This window comes from Zootoca vivipara, chromosome 5, assembly GCF_963506605.1.
Source record: "Zootoca vivipara chromosome 5, rZooViv1.1, whole genome shotgun sequence".
NCBI lineage: Eukaryota > Metazoa > Chordata > Lepidosauria > Squamata > Lacertidae > Zootoca > Zootoca vivipara.
In genome coordinates this window covers 122,517-140,275 of record NC_083280.1, presented here as the reverse complement: position 1 = coordinate 140,275, position 17,759 = coordinate 122,517, and the positions used below count along the sequence as shown (strand labels likewise).

Sequence of the window (17,759 nt, the reverse complement as noted above, 5' to 3'; positions counted from 1 at the left end):
TTCTGCTCGTGTGCGAAGCGCCGATAGAGCACTTCTGTGCACGCGTGCGCTGCGCAGATTGCTTCTGTGCATCCAAGCGCCGCGGAACCCGGATGTAAACACTTCCGGGTCCGCGGTGGTCGGAAACGGAAGCGGTCGCAAACGGAGGCGGTCGCAAACCGAGGTATGACTGTATAAAATAACTATCTGATAGGAAAACCATTGTTTGTATCTGTATTTTTTCCTTTCCTATTAACAAAAAACCCCCCAAAAGTATAAAAAAATTGGGGGTGCACAGGGATTGGGAACCTGTGGCTCTCCACTAGTTGTTGGACTCCAGTGTGAGGAGTAACAAGTAACCAAAGAGTTAACTGTGTACTGTCCACCTGACCACTGAGGAAGATATCATGTTACAGAATGTACTAGAAGTGTTTCTGTGTGTAATCAGTTGGTTTCGTTTTTGCCTGGGAGACGGTCGCAAGATGTCTGCGCTCTCACCAGGTTGTTTGTTGTTTTCTCTGTAAAATAAACTTCAGTAGTTATTAGAACACCTTGGACTCTGTGTGTTCTTAAGAAGCTTTTTATCCAACGGCTATACAAGTTTCCGCTGTGTGTGAGAGAAGAAGAAGGCTCTGCTGTATGTTTTACTGCCAGCCCGGGTCTACGGAGCAGAGGCGCTAGAGAAAGCGTGCCGGGCGGTAATTAGTGGCTCCTAATTGAGTCATAAATAACTCAAAGGAGTCCTATATTCGTCACAGGTTATGGATGACAGGTTCTGGGAGATAAGAGGTCCTGAACCTAATCAATCACCAAAGCAATAAAAGGTGATTGCAGCTGTAAAAGCCTTGGAGAAAGCCGGTGTAAAGAGCTAGCTGGGAGAAACCTGTTGTTTTGCAGTCGGCAATTAACAGATGCACTCGCTAGCAGAAAGACCCTGGACTGGAGGCTGGGATCCGCAGTCTACCCGGAGGAGCAATGTCAGCTATTCTGAGTGAGTACAGTGCTGGACACGGAGCCCGGGGGTAGACAAGATGGCGGAGCAGCTCCAGGAGTCATTTGTCGTGCCGTTCCAGAGGTTGAATGGCGACAACTATGCAGAGTGGAGAGAAAGGGCAAGAATGTGGTTGCTAGGAAAGGATTTGTGGACTTGTGTGTCAAATCCTCCAACCCCTGCCGCTGATAATTCAGCAGCTGAAGCGCAGAGGTTTGCTGCAGAAACCAGGAAAGACAATAAGGCTCTATGTGCCATTGCCATGAGCTGTGATACTACGCAACTGCCCTATGTGCAAAATGCTGAAAATGCTAAGCAAGCCTGGGACAGTCTGGAAAGGGTCCATCAGAGAAAAACAGCTGGAGCTAAGCTGCATGCTATGAGACATCTCTTTGAGTTGAGACTGAGACCAGGGCAACCCATTAAGGAGCACATTGGCAATGTGATTGATGCATTCCATAAGCTGCAGCGGCATGAGCTTGTGTTCAAAGAGAAGGAAAAAGTTTATATCTTGCTGTCTAGTCTGGGAAACGTCTATGAGCATTTGTGCCTAACGTTTGAGGCAATGCCTGAAGATGAGCTTACGCTTGCTTACGTTTCTGGTCGTTTGGCGGATGAGGAACTGCGACGCCAGAGAGAATCGGCTGAGAAGGGGGGCCGTGGGCGCAGAGAAGCCAGTGGGGGTGCAGTAAAAAGCACTGAGGAATCCACTGTGAGTGCGTGCACAACAAGGCTTTGCTTTCGGTGCCAGGAGCCGGGGCACGTAGCGAGATTCTGCCCAGCTCCGGAAGCAGCCAAGGTCACTCAGCCAGGTGCCAGGCAACCCAGCGGACGTGGTCGTGGGACCAGCCAGCATCGACAAGGCAGACGGCGTGGGAAGACTACAGATAAGCCTGTCAGCCAACATCTTTCTGCTGCCTTAGCAACGGTTAGAAACAAAGGACAGTTTCACTTTTATTATCGACTCAGGCAGCAGCCATCATCTTGTACCGCCTTCAGGACAGATCCTGAACTGCAGGCCACTTGAAGATGAAAAAAGCCTGCATCTTGCTGATGGTTCTTGTGGAACAATTAAAAGCAAGGGTGTTTTTTATATGCAATGCTTAGACACTAACCTTGATGTTTATGTTGTACCAGGCATGGAAAATGGTCTCTTAAGTGTGTCTTGCTTATTGCGTGAGGGCTTTGAAATAAGTTTTGCCAATGGTGTTTGCAAAATTGCCAGAGATGGGGCTGAGCTAGTAAGTGTTACTGTTGGGTCTGATGGTCTGTTTGTCCTAGATGGGAGGGGGCAAGCAGGTGGAAGTAACACTGGTGATGCTCAGGCTAAAAGCGCTAATACCCCTAAGGGCACAGAGGGCGCTATCCATAAGGATTGTATTCATGCTTGGCACAGAAGATATTGTCACATGTCTTTTCCTTATGTGAAAAAAGCCCCTGATTTTGTCAAAGGTTGCAGGTTCAAGCCATGTCATAAACACCTGCAGTGCCACGCATGTGCGAAAGCGAAGACGAAGAGATGCTCTTATCCTAGGTCTGAAAGGAAGAGCACAAAACCATTTCAGTTAGTGCACATGGATATTTCTGGGCCTATATCTACGTCAAGTTTAGGTGGTTCAAAATATGTTTTGTGTCTTCTAGATGATTTCAGCCGTTTTTCTTGGGTCATAACACTGAAAGAGAAGGGGGAGGCTGCCAGAGTGATACAAGAATGGGTAGTTGAAGTAGAACTGCAGTTCTCCGTCACTGTCCAGTGTTTTCAGAGTGACAGGGCGGGGGAGTTTTTGAGTGCAGAACTACAAGGGTTCTTCCGCAGCAAGGGAATTAGGCACAGGAAGACCGCCCCTTTTAGTCCCCAGGAAAATGGTTTGGCTGAAAGAAAATTTAGAACGCTGTCTGAACTGGTAGAGGCAACGTTGTTTGATGCAGGACTACCCCAGAAGTTTTGGGGGGAAGCTTATAAATTTGTGAATTACTGTTCAAACCGCGCTTTTAATTCAGTTGTGGAAAACACACCCTACTACATGTTGTATGGCAAAGTTCCGAAGGTGCACTATTTCAGAACTTTTGGGTGTGAGGCTTGGGTTCTAATTCCAAAGCAGAAGCGCAGAAAGGGAGGTTCAAGATCCAGGAAAATGATCTTCTGTGGTTACGAACCAAACTCAAAGGCTTGGAGGTTTGTACCAGCAGAGGGGGACCAAACCCGCATTCACATTAGCAGGAGTGCTACATTCTGTGAACAAGAGGGTTGGAGACGCATTCATGCTAACCCCGAAGTTCTTCTTGACTGGTCTTCAGGTTTTGACCAGGAAGAGGAAACTCAGGTGGCTGATGCTGGAGTTCCAGGTGCTGCAGGACCAGATCCAGGTCAGGCAGCTGGTCCAAGTGGTGTAGCTCCTAGGGAAGTGAAGCAAGTAGTCAGAAGCGCACCGACTTCACCCCAGGTCAAGCCTGGGAAGTACAGCAAACGTGGTAGGTCACCCACTTCACCCAAAGCAAGCCCAGAGGGGGCTGCAAAGCGTAGTAAGTCTCTTGACAGTGCTGCTAGTCCGAGAGAGCCACAGTCAGAGACAAGCAGTTCGGATTTAGAGGGGGAGGATGTGGGACCAAGACGTTCAAAACGCACCACGAAAGGTAAACCACCTGAAAGGTTTTCAGCTGTCAGTGTATGGGCGAACCTAGCAGTGTGTGAGCCTGAAAGCTTTGAAGAGGTGCAACAGTTGTCAGTGGAGGAAGCTAGGAAGTGGAAAGTTGCAATGGAGAAAGAGTTGAACTCCATGCAATCTCTTGGTGTGTATAGCCTAACACAGTTGCCAGAAGGTAAGAAAGCAGTCAGTTGTAGGTGGGTCTACAGGCTGAAACCCACAGTGACTGGAGAGCCTCAGTACAAGGCTAGATTAGTGGCTAGAGGTTTTACTCAGAAGAAAGGAATCCACTACACAGATGTCTTTAGTCCCACTTCGAGGTGTGAATCTTTCAGGATGCTTTTAGCGACTGCAGCGCAGAGAGGCCTAGTGGTCAACCACTTTGATGTGGACACCGCTTATTTGAACTCTGACCTCCAGGAGGAGTTGTACATGTTGCCTCCTCCAGGGTTTGAGAGTGACGTGCCAGGTCAGGTGTGGAAGCTGCACAAGTCGATCTACGGTCTGAAGCAATCCGCTAAAAATTGGAATTCATGTCTTGATTCTGTTTTGAAGAGCCTAGGTTTCAAGAAGAGTCTAGCTGACAGTTGTCTGTATCTCAGAGGTGAAGGAGAACAGCAAGAACTGTTGCTTGTCTATGTAGATGACCTGATCTGCTTAGCAAAGAGCCAGATGCAAGTGCAGAAGTTTGCAAAGGAGCTAGGCAAGAGGTTCAAACTCAAGAATCTAGGTGCAGTGAATGTTTATCTAGGTGTGCAGATAGACAGAACTGAGGATGGAAGTTTTTTGCTCAGTCAGAAAGGCAAGATTGAACATTTGCTTGAGAAGTTCAGAATGTCTGACTGTAAAGGGGTCAGAACACCCATGGAGACAAACTTTGTGAAAGAGTCACAAGTGAAGGACAAAGTAGCGTTTGAGAGTCCTGAAGTGTTTCAGTCAGCGCTAGGGAGTCTGTTGTATTTGTCACAATGGAGCAGACCAGATATTGCTTTTGCAGTCAATTTGCTCAGTAGAGAAGCATCGAAACCTAGCGTGCATGCTTGGAATGGCATTAAGAGAGTGCTTAGGTATTTGCAGGAGACCAAAGAGTATTGTTTGGAGATGTCAGCGCAAGGTGAGCCACAACTCACTTGTTTTGCAGATGCTGATTGGGCCAATCAGGAGGACAGGAAGTCAGTGACTGGTTTGGTAGTCAAGTTTGGAAATGCCCTGATTGGTTGGCGGTTGCACAGGCAAAGCCTAATAGCAATGTCTTCCACGGAAGCCGAATTCTGTGTGTTGTCTGCGACATGCACTGAGTTGGAGTACTACAGATGTTTGGTCCAGGAAATCTGGGGTGATTGTAGCCAGCCCATCACTGTTTGGGGCGACAATCAACCATCTTTGAGACTGGCAGAGTCTGGACAGTTCAAGGCCAGAACCAAACACTTAGACATCCGCTTCCCAAACGTATGTCAGAGCATACAGGTAGGCTTGGTGAAGTTGAGGTATTGTCCAAGCCAGGAGAACCTAGCAGATGGGTTCACAAAACCCTTGAGTTTCCAACGGCATGGGGAATTCTGTGAAGGGTTGGTTTTGGGGTAAGTTTGGATACCCGCTATCCCCAGTGTTCAGGTGAGAGGGGGTGTGAGGAGTAACAAGTAACCAAAGAGTTAACTGTGTACTGTCCACCTGACCACTGAGGAAGATATCATGTTACAGAATGTACTAGAAGTGTTTCTGTGTGTAATCAGTTGGTTTCGTTTTTGCCTGGGAGACGGTCGCAAGATGTCTGCGCTCTCACCAGGTTGTTTGTTGTTTTCTCTGTAAAATAAACTTCAGTAGTTATTAGAACACCTTGGACTCTGTGTGTTCTTAAGAGGCTTTTTATCCAACGGCTATACAAGTTTCCGCTGTGTGAGAGAGAAGAAGAAGGCTCTGCTGTATGTTTTACTGCCAGCCCGGGTCTACGGAGCAGAGGCGCTAGAGAAAGCGTGCCGGGCGGTAATTAGTGGCTCCTAATTGAGTCATAAATAACTCAAAGGAGTCCTATATTCGTCACATCCAGCTCCCCCCAGTCCCAAGGATGCTGGGGGCTGTGCAGAGGGAGAGGGAGAGGGAGAGAGGCCTGCTGGTTTAAGGCCACAGTTAAGTCTACCTCATGTTGGCCTCAGCTCTACAAATCCAGCTGATTGGAAGCTAAGAAGACTATAACAGATGTGCCACAAGTTGTGCTTGTTTACGCCTTGCAGAGCCAAATCCAGGAGTGCCTGGGACTGGAAAGATGCTCCAGGCAGTCCTGGGTCTCTGGAACATAGCTGCGGACACAACTCCTGGGGTCCTTTGCAGCAGTGCCTCTCAGAGGGAGACCCCCTTCTCCCACTGCAGCGCAGTCTGCAAACTGGCCTGGGCCCACTCCAAGGAGGATTCCACACAGGGAAATGTGCCTCCTCCTATGGATTGGGGTCTGAAAGCCCAAGGAAATTGGGGAGGGGGCCCATGGAAATTAACTTGTAAGCCGTTGTGACTTTCAATGGTAAAGGGGCACAAATGTTACAGCATCAGCCTTCACTTCCTGCTTGGCAGGGGGTTGGACTGGATGGCCCTTGTGGTCTCTTCCAACTCTATGATTCCAGTTTCCTGAATTTGTGGAGCTTGAGCCAACTTAGAATCGTAGAGTTGGGAGGGACCCCAGGGGTCAGCTAGTCCAGCCCCTTTAATGAGGGAGCCTTGACCCTCAGAATCACCTGATAAGCTGCTGTGTTGTGCCTTGCTGGTGAGAAGAAAAGGGGAACGTGTGTGTGTTTTCCAAAAGATGCTGGGGTAGCAAGTTGATCTTTAGAGCAGCCCTTGCTGGACTTTTGCCTACAATGGCCCCAAATGTGAGACCACGTGCGCTGGGGTCGTAGGCATTTCTTCAGCATTTGGGGAATGTCTGCTCTGAGGCCAGTTCCATCTGCAAGAGGCCCTGTGGGGTGGGAGTGCCTCTTCCACTCTTAGATTCACCTCCTGACTTCTCTCCATTCCTGCTTTTAGATACCAGAAGCTGTTCCTCTTTCTCTTCCCGTTGTCTCTGTCCTGCCAGTCCCTGCTGAGACCACACTCATCCCATCTTCCATCTCACAGGTTTTTATTCCTCACCCCACCCCCTGGCATGCCAGGGCCTATCTTGCTATGGTTGTCTCTGTGATTGCATGCCAGTTTGGTCCTTTTTCTTCCCTTTTGGGGCATGCTGCAGAATGGAGTGGTTGCATTGCCCCCTTGGGTGGACTGCATGTGCATCTCAGTGGAAGGGGAAGGCTTTTCCCGCAGAAGGCCCCAGGCCCAGGCAGGAGCTGAGCCTGGCCATGTGGAGAGCTGCTGCCCAGGAGCCTGGCTCAACTGCCGTGGCCCCTGGACTCCTGCTGCACAGCGGTGCTGGGGGACTTGCTCCCACTGAGAGGAGAGGAAGTGGGCCTTGGCACCCACAACACGCCTTGCTTTAAAAGGCAGATGGGTAGGCTGGCTAATCCAGGCTAATTCTTTTCTCAGCTGAGTCATTCTCCACATACATAAAAGATGCCTCCTTATATTTGGCTCAGCAAAGCACTCTCTGAATTGTTGGTTTGGGGCAGTTGCATCAGAACTGCTTCCTGTTCTGGAATGTGAAGGTGAACAGCTTGTAGGCTTAACCTGTGCCCACTGGCTGACCTAGAAATAATAAAATGAAATAGTAGAATTTATTATATAGATTTCTATTCTGCCCTTCAAACAGATTTGTACATACCAAAGGCAGCAATATATAACAGAGCGGTGAATATAGCAGAGGCAAAGCAGATTGCAAGCCTGGAAAAATAATTGTTAATGTTTATTGTATGGTATCACCAGTGTCCTGGTGCTTTATAGTGAATGAGATGACAGGTCCCTGTCCCAAGGAGCTTACAGTCTAACATTAGTAGTTTTTGAGGAGAGTCAAAGAAGCTATCTTTTCAGGGGGGGGGAAGAGAAGTCATGTCCAAATGAAGAGAACTAAAAGGGGGGTTGGAGAGTGCAAGTGGGCAGTAAGGGATGCCAGGTCTTGCTCTAGCACATAACATTTGTCATCTCACAAGAGCAGGGAAATCTATGGGTTGGGGAGGTTTATGGGATTGCGTCAGCAAAGCATGTCTGTTGCATTCTGGCTTCGCAATGGGCTGCAGTTTATGAACCGCTTTGGTAGGGATCTGTTTTGCTCCTTCAACTGCACCTGGCCTCTTCCCTGGGTGTCCCCTGGTGACCCTGTTGCACTGCAAAGTGGGCGACTCTTTAAAGGGAGTGGCAGTCAAGTGCCCAGAAAGAAGCAAGGCTCTGTGGCTTCCCTTTGGGCATTCCTTCTAATGCATGGCCTTTCTCTTTGTAATCCAAAGGCAAATCCTCCTCCAGTGGTGGTGAACACCGAAACGTCAGAGACCCCAACCTACGTAAGTGTCTATTGATATTTAATTGCCTTGTATGTCTTTCCAATGAAGCTCAGTGAAAACATCTGCTCTGTGCTGCGCTAATTTTTTTTATTAAAAAAAGTGAAGCCACATTTAGGCAGTTATGCTTTAGCTCCCCATATCACCCGGGGTGGGGGTGAGGGGTGAGGGGTGGGCTATCTATCAATCTGCAGGGAAATTAGAAAACTCTCTGGCGGGGGGGAAAGAGAACATCTCTTGCCATGTGAGAAGTTGGGGGTGAACTAATTGTACTTAATAGGTTTGAGGCATCTGCAATGCATAGCTAGGACTGGGCATTGGTTGCCCCGCGATGGGGTGGCACCTGCCATCAGCTCCTAGCTCAGCTGAGATAGATGCCCAGACCAGGGTGCAAGGGGAAGAGGGCTCTGCCACGGGGTTGGGTGTGGAAGCCAAATGGAACTCCAGGCTCAAAGACCACATACAGTACAAGCTGTCTTGCTGGTTCAAGCCAAAGTTTACACTAGATTAGAATTGGGGAGCTTTGAGAGGTTGCTGAACTTACAACTACCATTGGCTTAGCAAGCATAGCCAATTGCCAGGCCTGATGGGGGTTGTAGTTTAGCAACACCGGGAGAGGACAATTCCCCACACCTGCCCTAGACCAACATTCTGTTGGCAACAGTAGCTGCACAGATGTCTTTGGAAACTCACAAGCAAGACATGCTGGCTAATAATTATTTTTTTAAAAAATTAATTGCTTACCACAGGAAAAAATGTCTCAAAGTGACTTTTTTTTATATAAAAAAGCATACAATACCAAATGGAAAACACATCGAAAGATTTTGAAGAATTACATTTTTTTAAAATAAAGTGCCCATCCTGCAATAACATACGGTAGCACAGCTCCCGTTCCACTCATCTCAAAGGTGAGCCCAGGGGTAAAGAAGCACATCTTCACTGTGCCTAAAGGCGCATCTGTCTAGGGAAAGCATCCCACAGTTGGGGAGCCACCACTGAGAAGGCCTGATCCCGTGCTGCCATCCACTGCTCAAAGGAGGCACACAAAGAAGGCCCTCAGGAGATGAATGTGGGGCCTGTTGATGCCCAGGTGAATGAGATTACATGCGATCTGCACGTTGATAATGGCACATTCCAAATCCCTGGCTGACTCCACTCTCTTCCATTCATCCTGAGACAGTGGAGGAGAATCGTTCCTCACAAGCCCCAGGATGGCTTCTCACATGACGGAGGTGTACTCTGTTTTGGCACAGGGTCCATTTCCAACCCTCCTTTGCCGGCAGGGCCAGACCCCAGTGCAATGCAGTGGTCTTTGCAGCTGCCATGCTCCAGAAGCGCCAGGTGCACTTAAATGTGGCCTCCCCACCCCTCCGTCGGCTGACCCATTTTCTGGTCTGTGGGGCTCTCTCAGCTCTTTCTGCTCCCCCTGCCCTGCCCTGCCCTGCCCTGCCTGGCTTCCTGTGTTCAGATAGGGCAGAAGCACAGCAGCAGCATCTTCGGCAGAGGGCTGTTTGTTCCCGACCTGTCGCCCTCCCCAGTGGAGTAATGCAACACCCAGGACTCCTTTGAGAGCCTTTGCTTTGTCTGGAGCCAGCCTGGAGGGGATCAGATTCCACATGTTAATGACTTTGGGCTGGCAGCCTCCTGCGCTGGAAGCAGGATCACATGTTGAACGCAGAGTCTGCTTCCAGCAGGAAGGAGCAAAACATGGCCTTTTGCTTGATTGGTGGCTTGTGAGCTGTTGCATTTTGAACAAGCTGCAGGGATGCCCAGGACTGGCTGCTGAGGGCTGGGTGAAGATTTTGATTTAATCTAGCCATGCCACCCTTTCTCCAAGGAGCTCAGGATTGCGTCTGCAGATGGATCTCTTTTGCATCGGTTTTACCTCCAGAACAAGATTGATTGATTGATAAGCCACTTGAGGATCACAGGGCAGTTTACAGTATAAAAACACAAAACTATACACCATGATAACAAAACAAAAACCAACCCCCTCCCAGTTTATAAGGCCATAGAGTGTTGAATCAGCCCAAGGCCTGGAGAAGAGGGAAATTTTTGCCTAGTGCCTAAAGATTTGTAATGAAGGAACCCAATTGTGTAATGCTTTGGATTTGTTTGAATTCCACTTGAACAGCACTTTTATTGAACTCCTCAGCTACTTTTCAGCTATTGTTAAAACACAAACTATCCAGATATTTCAGTAGCACATAGAACTAGCATGGCAAACTTTTCAAGTTTTGTTTATTAAATATGTCAAATAAACACAGTAAGTCAAATTTAGGCAGCAGAAGGTTTTCTGCACAGTTTATCCAATCACATTCCCCCAGAAAATCCACACCACTCGTCTTAAGCAGGTGACTGCTTCCTTTCCTCATCTACCCAAAGGGAGTGTGAGGAAGAGTCAATCTCTGAAGCAGGTGGACAAGTCAGATGGCAAACTATTGGGTGTTTTTCAAGTTAACCAGTCAGTCCCTGGGTCTGTCAGCACCTGTTGCTCTGCTGTGTTTTTCTGTTCCTTGAGCAACAAAATATTGTATTTATTTCTGTCTCTAGTGCGCATGCACACACCAGCAGGAAATGGGAGTTCTTAATATTTTCGCCATCTCTTCTCCCACGGCAGTTGCGCCAGGCAGAGTGACCATCAAACAGGGTGTCAGCAGCCGTCGGCAGGGGCCAGCCATGCTGTACATGCTTCCTCTGAAGAACCCACAAACATTTCATGCTTTTGTCTTCATGTAGGTCAATGGCACAGATGCAGATTTTGAATATGAAGAAATTACACTGGAAAGGGTAAGGAGGAGGAGCTCCTACAACCTTTGATTTCCCAAGGGATTTGGTTTTTTCCACTGTTTGGGAGGGGTTGCTTCTGCTTCCCTCTCTTGGCTGCTGCGGCTGAATCTGGCTGATGCCTTGCTCTTATGGCTTCTTAATGCCCATCTGGCAGAGGAGCTCTGTTGCCTGGCATGGTTTATGATGCCCTGGCCAAAGCAGGCAGGAGAAGCAGATCTGCCTGGCCTCATGGCACCCATCCTGCTGCTGCCGTGGCTTTTTGGAGCTGCCGTTCTTCACACATGTGGCTCCTGGAGTAGAGCCTGTTGGAAGGTCCACAGCTCAAATCCTTGCTCAAAGTCCAGCTGCCATTGCATTGTGTGGGGGCTTAAGCCAGGTACGGATCCTTGTGGCAAATGAATGAGATGGGAAGCTCCAGCTGCAAGCTTTTCTGCCAGCATCAGGAAGGTGATGTGGGGAGAGTTCACTAGTGCCAAGACCTTCACTTGCTGTATCAACAATCATAATGAAATAAGTTTAAATTCATTCCTTTTACTGTTAATTTTCCTGTGGAGCTGACAGTTTCCCCTGTCGAATGGAAATGTTGGCACCATACAGCATTTCCTGCTTCCTTCCACACGCTGACAACCCCTCTGAGCTCATCCAAAAGTATACTTTGAAGTCAGTGTCCCTCTTGGTCGATGACAGGTGCTTCGGTTCTCTTCCCCCAGGGCAATTCAGGACTTGGCTTCAGCATTGCAGGAGGTACGGACAACCCCCACATTGGGGACGACTCGAGTATCTTCATTACAAAGATCATCCCGGGAGGAGCTGCTGCGCAAGATGGAAGATTGCGGTACGTCAGTTCCTTCCCTGTTCCCGGCTTTGGCTCCATCTAATGTCCATCTTCACAACAGTCCTGGAAAAGAGGCAGCATGGCTGAGCTGGTGTGGGATTCCTCCAGTCCTGATTCCTGACTCTTCAGAGGATGCTTGCAGCAGCTTGGAGCCTTCAGCATTTGCCGCCTCTCCAGGGTTGGCCAGAAGGCAGAACTGGGGAACCAGTGCCCCTCCAGGTGTTCCCATCAGCCGCAGGCAGCAGGCCCAAAGGGGGTGGGGCTTTAGACCAGTGGCACTGGAGGCCTTCGGAGACCAAAGGGCGCCCTTCTAGCCCAGCATCTTGTGACCAGTGGCCCTCCAGGTGCCCATTACAGGCAGCCCACAAGCAGGACATGGGAGCAGCAGCTCCTCTCTGCTTGTGGTTCCCAGGAAGCATTGGTGCCTTGGACTGTGGAGAAAGAGGATAACCCTTGATCACCCTCTTCTTCATGAATTGGTCTCTTCCACTTTGGAAGCCATCCATGTTGGAAGCTAACCATGTACCGTCAGTACATCTTATGGCAGCGAATCTTCGTTTGTGTGTGTGTGTGTGCTGTGTAAGAAGTACAATCTTTCATCTTACCTTCCATCTTCCATCATTGAGTTCCGTTAGATGAGCCCATGGATTTAGCATTCTGAGAGGACAAAAGTGTGTGTGTGTGTGTGTACGTACCTGGATGCCATTCAGGGCCACCTTTGCTCTCCACTTGCAGGGTGAATGACTGCATTTTGCGTGTCAACGAGGTGGACGTCCGTGACGTGACGCATAGCAAAGCCGTAGAAGCCTTGAAGGAGGCAGGCTCCGTAGTCCGGCTGCATGTCAAGAGAAGAAAGCAAGTAACGGAAAAAATCATGGAGATCAAGCTTGTGAAAGGCCCCAAAGGTTTGTGGCGGAAGGGAGCAAGCTGTGCTTAGTTTAGGGATGGGATTGGGGTGGCTGCCGCTCCTCTTTGTGGTGGTTAGCCTGAGCAAGGGGTGGCATTTGGACTGCACACACAGCAGTGGGGTGGGAATTCCAGCTGCTCCTGTGGAAGCTGAAGGAAGGAGAGCCCCTGCCTTCCTGTGGGCAGCCTTCACCCCCAAGGTATGACTGGTGGATGACGGTGAGCCTTCCAGCGCATGAACTGGGGGGTGGGGGGATGTCACTGCCCTTGCTCCAGAATCCCCTGCTTGACAGTGGAACGATCTCCCTCAGGAGGTTGTGGATTCTCCTTCCATGGAGGTTTCTAAGCAGAAGTTGGAGGGCCCTCTGTCACGAGTGTTTTAGCCGATATTCTTGCATTGCAGGGGGTTGGGCTAGATGACCCACGGGGTGCCTTCCAGCTCTACCATTCCTCTGCTTTTCCCAGACACAGTACACAGTACTGGACTGTGGTCAGATATTCTGACATGCAGAGTTGCAGACGGTCTGCAGAAGTTGTGCTGATGATGGTATTTGCTCTCTTGAAGCAGGTCTTGGCTTTAGCATCGCTGGGGGTGTTGGAAACCAGCACATTCCTGGAGACAACAGCATCTATGTCACCAAGATTATTGAAGGAGGTGCAGCACACAAGGATGGCAAGCTTCAGATTGGAGACAAACTGATGGCTGTGAGTTGAAGTTGCAGTGTCCCTCTGCCTCCACAGAGGCTGCCCTCAAAGCCAGGGGTTGCCCTCCTTTCATGCAAGATCCTTTGTTGGGAGCCAATGAGTCATTTCTAAGCTACAAAGCAGCCTTGGGGGTCTCGCTGAGTCTCTGCAGTGTTGCCTGCTGCATCTTGGCAGGTCAGTGGTTTATCATGGAGAAGACTCCAAAGCTCACTCGACTGCTTCTGGCTCATCAGAGCCAGATGTCTACAGTTTTCTTTCCTGGGAAACGAGCCATGGACTCAGAACGCCTTGCACAACTAAGAAAGTCCTCTAAATGGCCCTGTAATATGGGGAGTCAAACATGGGAGGGCTGGACAGCCCTGAAGAAGCCACTGTCAGTCCACAGAAGAGGCTCTGTAATGTACAAAGACAGCAGTAGAGAACTGAAAACAAGATATGCTTCACTAGAGAAAACCCCGAGGTCTGTGCACTGGGCCTCATGTGCTGGCCCCTGCCTACTCCCAGCGGAGAAAAGGGCCTTGTGCTGCTCTCAGCCATTCCTGGGAGAATCCAGCCAGTGCCGTTTGATCAGGCTGTCCAGGGCCTGGTCTGGACCTGGGCTTGTAAACAAGGGACTTTGTTTTGGATTATGTGTTTTGAGCATCATAACTGAGAGGAAATGTGGAAATGGAAGCAGTCCTGATAATTAAATGACAGGAGATTTAAGAGATTAGGATTACATAATATAGCAGCATAGTTAAAGACAGCTAAGAAGACAGCTCTTGATAAGGAATAATGAAAATGAAGCCAAACCCCAAAGGAAGCCCTTCAGCCGATAAAAAAATGCTGCCCCCATTGTAATGCCTTTATGAAAAAGTACAGTGAGAACAAGAGCAGAGCTGCTCTGTGCTGGATCAGGCCAAAGGAGGCCCATCTAGGCCAGCATCCTGCTGTGGTCAACCAGGCAGCTTAGAAGCAGGATCCCACCTGATGGTGGTTTCCAGCAGACAGTGGGCAGAGAATAGAATTGGGGGCTCATGTTGAGCTCCCTGTTGTACTTTGTAGGCACACCCTGCAACAAGGAGGAACACAAGCTTTGGCCAAAAGAGTGCAAGCAGACAGTAAGATCCGAAAGAAAGAAAGAAAGAAAGAAGGAAAGAAAGAAAGAATTTAAGGAGCACATTGCCGTTAAGACCAACAAGAAGAAGTCCTTTAAAGGTGTTAGTAGCAGGACACTGTTGGACCGGCAGTTGGACCCTTAGATTAGGATGGTTGGTATTAAATTTCTATGCCACCTTTCATCTGAAGATCACAGGGCACTGTGCAATATAATAATAGAAAATGGCAGCATAATGACAAAGAAAACCAATACCCCACCTGTAGCAATAAGAGACCCTCTGTAATTCCCCACTTCCAGCAGACTTCCCCACTTCCAGCAGAGAATCCAGAGGGGCCTATTATCTTTTGGCAAACAAAACCCCAAGGAGGCTGCCACCCCTCCCACTCCGTATAACCCAGTAGAAGGGCTGGGAGATCAACTTCTACCCTTACTCAAGTTACACGCTAAAGGCTCACTCTGGCGTGCTGCCCTTTACCACCCCAAATTTTCCTTGTAGGGACCGAATTGGTTAGACACTGAATTCAGCTTCGCTTTTCAAGAGCAATTAACCACACAGGAATATAAACCAAAATTTTATTGGATAAAAAAATACCACTTAAAAGGGGTGCACGATTCTTTAAACAATCACAACCAAAAAAATAAAAACATTGTTTAATATAACTAAACTAATACTCACAACAAAAGTAATTTAACTCCAGATAAATCAAGCACTCCCTCGCAAACCCTTGCTCTTCTGCAGGACAGAACTGAGTCCTTGGCAGACCACCACTGGATTTCCCAATGACAGTAAAATGTTCCTCTGGCCCCCACCGGACTCTAATCAGCATCTGAGACGCCAACTAGTTATACTAATCCTCCCTCGTGGGACTCTGGCAATTATCCAATCAGAATTCCCTTAACCCTGCCAGGGGACCAATGATTAAAGACCCAAACCATAAATCACTTGTCAGCCAATCACTGCAGCTGGGCCATGGCTGATTGACAACCATCCGAGGAGTGTGGGTCACTCCCTACCTTCCCAGATCCAAGGCAATTAAGAGGAGAAAAACTTATCTTAAAGGAGCGCCAGACACGAAAGCCAAGCACCTTCCCAATTGCCAAACCTTGACTTCTCTCCCCAAGCTAAGCAGAACAGGGACCCAAAGTGAAGCTTTTCCAGAATCCCTCTTGCACTGCACCACCATAGTTTAAAAGGCCATAGATTGTAGTATAACTATTAAAGTTGAATGGCAAGCAAGTCAGAGGAGGATAAGGAGATTGTGGGGAATCTGAAGGAATCTCTTGTGCCTGTCTTCACAGCAGAGAAACAGGGCGGATCCCAGTGCCAGAACTCACTTTCACAGGAAGGGAGTCTGAGAAACTTAGTGGGTAACCATTTCAGGAGGATTTGGTGAGGGGGCATCCCATGGGACCACCCCTGCAAGATAAATGCCCTTTCTTCCTCTGAGAGCACCTTTGGAGGAAGGGTCCCTCATCTGACAGTCATCCAGGGTGGGGGCTTGTTGGAACAGAGGACCATCCTAGAACCCACTGCTCCTGAACGTCCCAAATTGGCTTTCTTTTTTAAAGACCATGTTGGTTGAGGCCAGTGGACACTGTTTCCAGTCGGAGGGGACAGCTGAGACCCTTCTAGACCCAAGGAGGTTGAATTCTGAGCAAAGTGCAGGCTCCTTCCCTACTGTTGTACATGTGGGGTCAGAGACTTCTGAGGGATGAGCTTGTTTGGTCTCCCCTCTCTCTCTCTAGGTCAACAGCGTTTGCTTAGAGGAAGTGACCCACGAAGAAGCAGTGACTGCCTTAAAAAACACCTCTGACTTTGTTTACCTGAAAGTGGCAAAACCCACCAGCATGTTCATGAACGACAACTACGCCCCGCCAGACATCACCAACGGTGAGTTGTTCTCTGGCAACTGGTGATTCCTGCTTGTATGGGGTGCCTGTAAAAGGAGATTTTCAGATTCTATGCCTCTTGGTCCGTTTCCTTTGTTCAGTTATGTAAAAGATGACGTAAGCAATAATTTTCAAGAAATAGTAACTTAATTATTACAAAATCTTGAGGTGACCTTTATATGGGGAAATGTGTTCATCTCATTAGTTTCTAAGAGAAAACAAGGCTTGAATTGGTTGAAACAGTGGCTATGACTAACAGGGCTATTATTTTCAATGAGCCTACTCTGAGCAGGAAGCACTTAATTGGATACAACTCTGTGCAGAGAGTTGTTTTTCTTAGAGCCAGGATGGGGCCAGGAGGGCTGTAGCTTTGCATGCAGGAGATCCCCGGCTCACCCCAGTGGCAGCATCCCCCGCTGTCTCCTTGAAATCAAGATAGGCCCATCTGTAGGTACACACTGAGGCATGCTACAAACTCAGCAGGCATTTACAAGGAAGCTGTGGTCCAGCTGAAGGAATGCTGGATCCTGTGCAAAACTGTGGCCCATCTAAATGGCCATCCAAAGAAGCCCCCCCCCCCCCAGCCAGCTGCTGGGGAGGTCAGTTTCCCCCTCTCTCCCCGTGAGTGCAGGAGGTGGCTTGGCCCAGACATTAGGAAGCAGCAGGAGGCACAGGCAGAGTTGAAAGCAAAATATTTGGCTTCAGCGCACATGGTTTGCACAGTTTTTTCTGATGTGCCAATAAGTAAAGTTCCCATATATGGCACTTGCACAGAGTTCACCATCTACATTTCTCTCCTTCCCAGCTTATTCTCAGCCTGCCGACAACCACATCAGCCCATCAACCTACTTGGGGCAGACCCTTCCGCCAGCGTCGCCAGGGAGATATTCCCCTATCCCCAAAGGGATGCTCGGAGACGACGAGATCACCAGGTAGGGAACTGCTGGGTCCCTTGCAGAATGTCCCCCAAGGCTCCACCACCTCCTCTTCCTCTTCTGGATCCACACGTCCTCCCACATTGGGGACATAGGTTTCCAGGCAGGAGCTGATCATGGCGAGGGTTTGCCAAATGTGCCTTCCTCTTAGCATGGAGTTCCCTTTCATCCTGAGTTTGTGCTTCTTCAAAGTCCATGACGCCTTTATGACACCTTTGGTCAAGGCTGTTCTCCAGTTGGAGCACTCGCAGGCCAGTGATTCCCAGTTGTCAGTGTTTATACTCCTTTGTTTTAGATTTGCCTTGAGAGCGTCTTTAAACCTCTTTTGTTGACCACCAGTATTTCATTTTCCATTCTTAAGTGGGTAATAATAATAATAATAATAATTTATTTATTTATTTATTTATTTATTTATTTATTTATTTATTCATACATACCCCGCCCATCTGGCCGGGTTCCCCCAGCCACTCTGGGCGGCTTCCAACAAAACACCAAAATACAGAAATCCATCAAACATTAAAAGCTTCCCTAAACAGGGCTGCCTTAAGATGCCTTCTAAAGGTCTGGTA

General features: G+C 48.7%; 1 protein-coding gene across 13 annotated transcripts in view; it reads left to right on the top strand.

The window, feature by feature from the left end:
* DLG1 (discs large MAGUK scaffold protein 1) overlaps positions 1-17,759 on the top strand; it is an 89,700-nt gene that overhangs the window by 46,099 nt on the left and 25,842 nt on the right. For 5 of the 13 annotated variants that reach the window (XM_035134107.2, XM_035134104.2, XM_060274233.1 and 2 more), the window contains 8 exons: positions 6,631-6,720; positions 7,980-8,033; positions 10,770-10,820; positions 11,531-11,655; positions 12,391-12,560; positions 13,127-13,266; positions 16,112-16,256; positions 17,061-17,187. In XM_035134107.2, coding sequence (XP_034989998.1) covers positions 6,631-6,720; positions 7,980-8,033; positions 10,770-10,820; positions 11,531-11,655; positions 12,391-12,560; positions 13,127-13,266; positions 16,112-16,256; positions 17,061-17,187 — 902 coding nt within the window. The remainder of the gene's footprint in view (positions 1-6,630; positions 6,721-7,979; positions 8,034-10,769; positions 10,821-11,530; positions 11,656-12,390; positions 12,561-13,126; positions 13,267-16,111; positions 16,257-17,060; positions 17,188-17,759) is intronic. The other 8 variants (XM_035134108.2, XM_035134098.2, XM_035134094.2 and 5 more) reach the window with 3 other exon arrangements.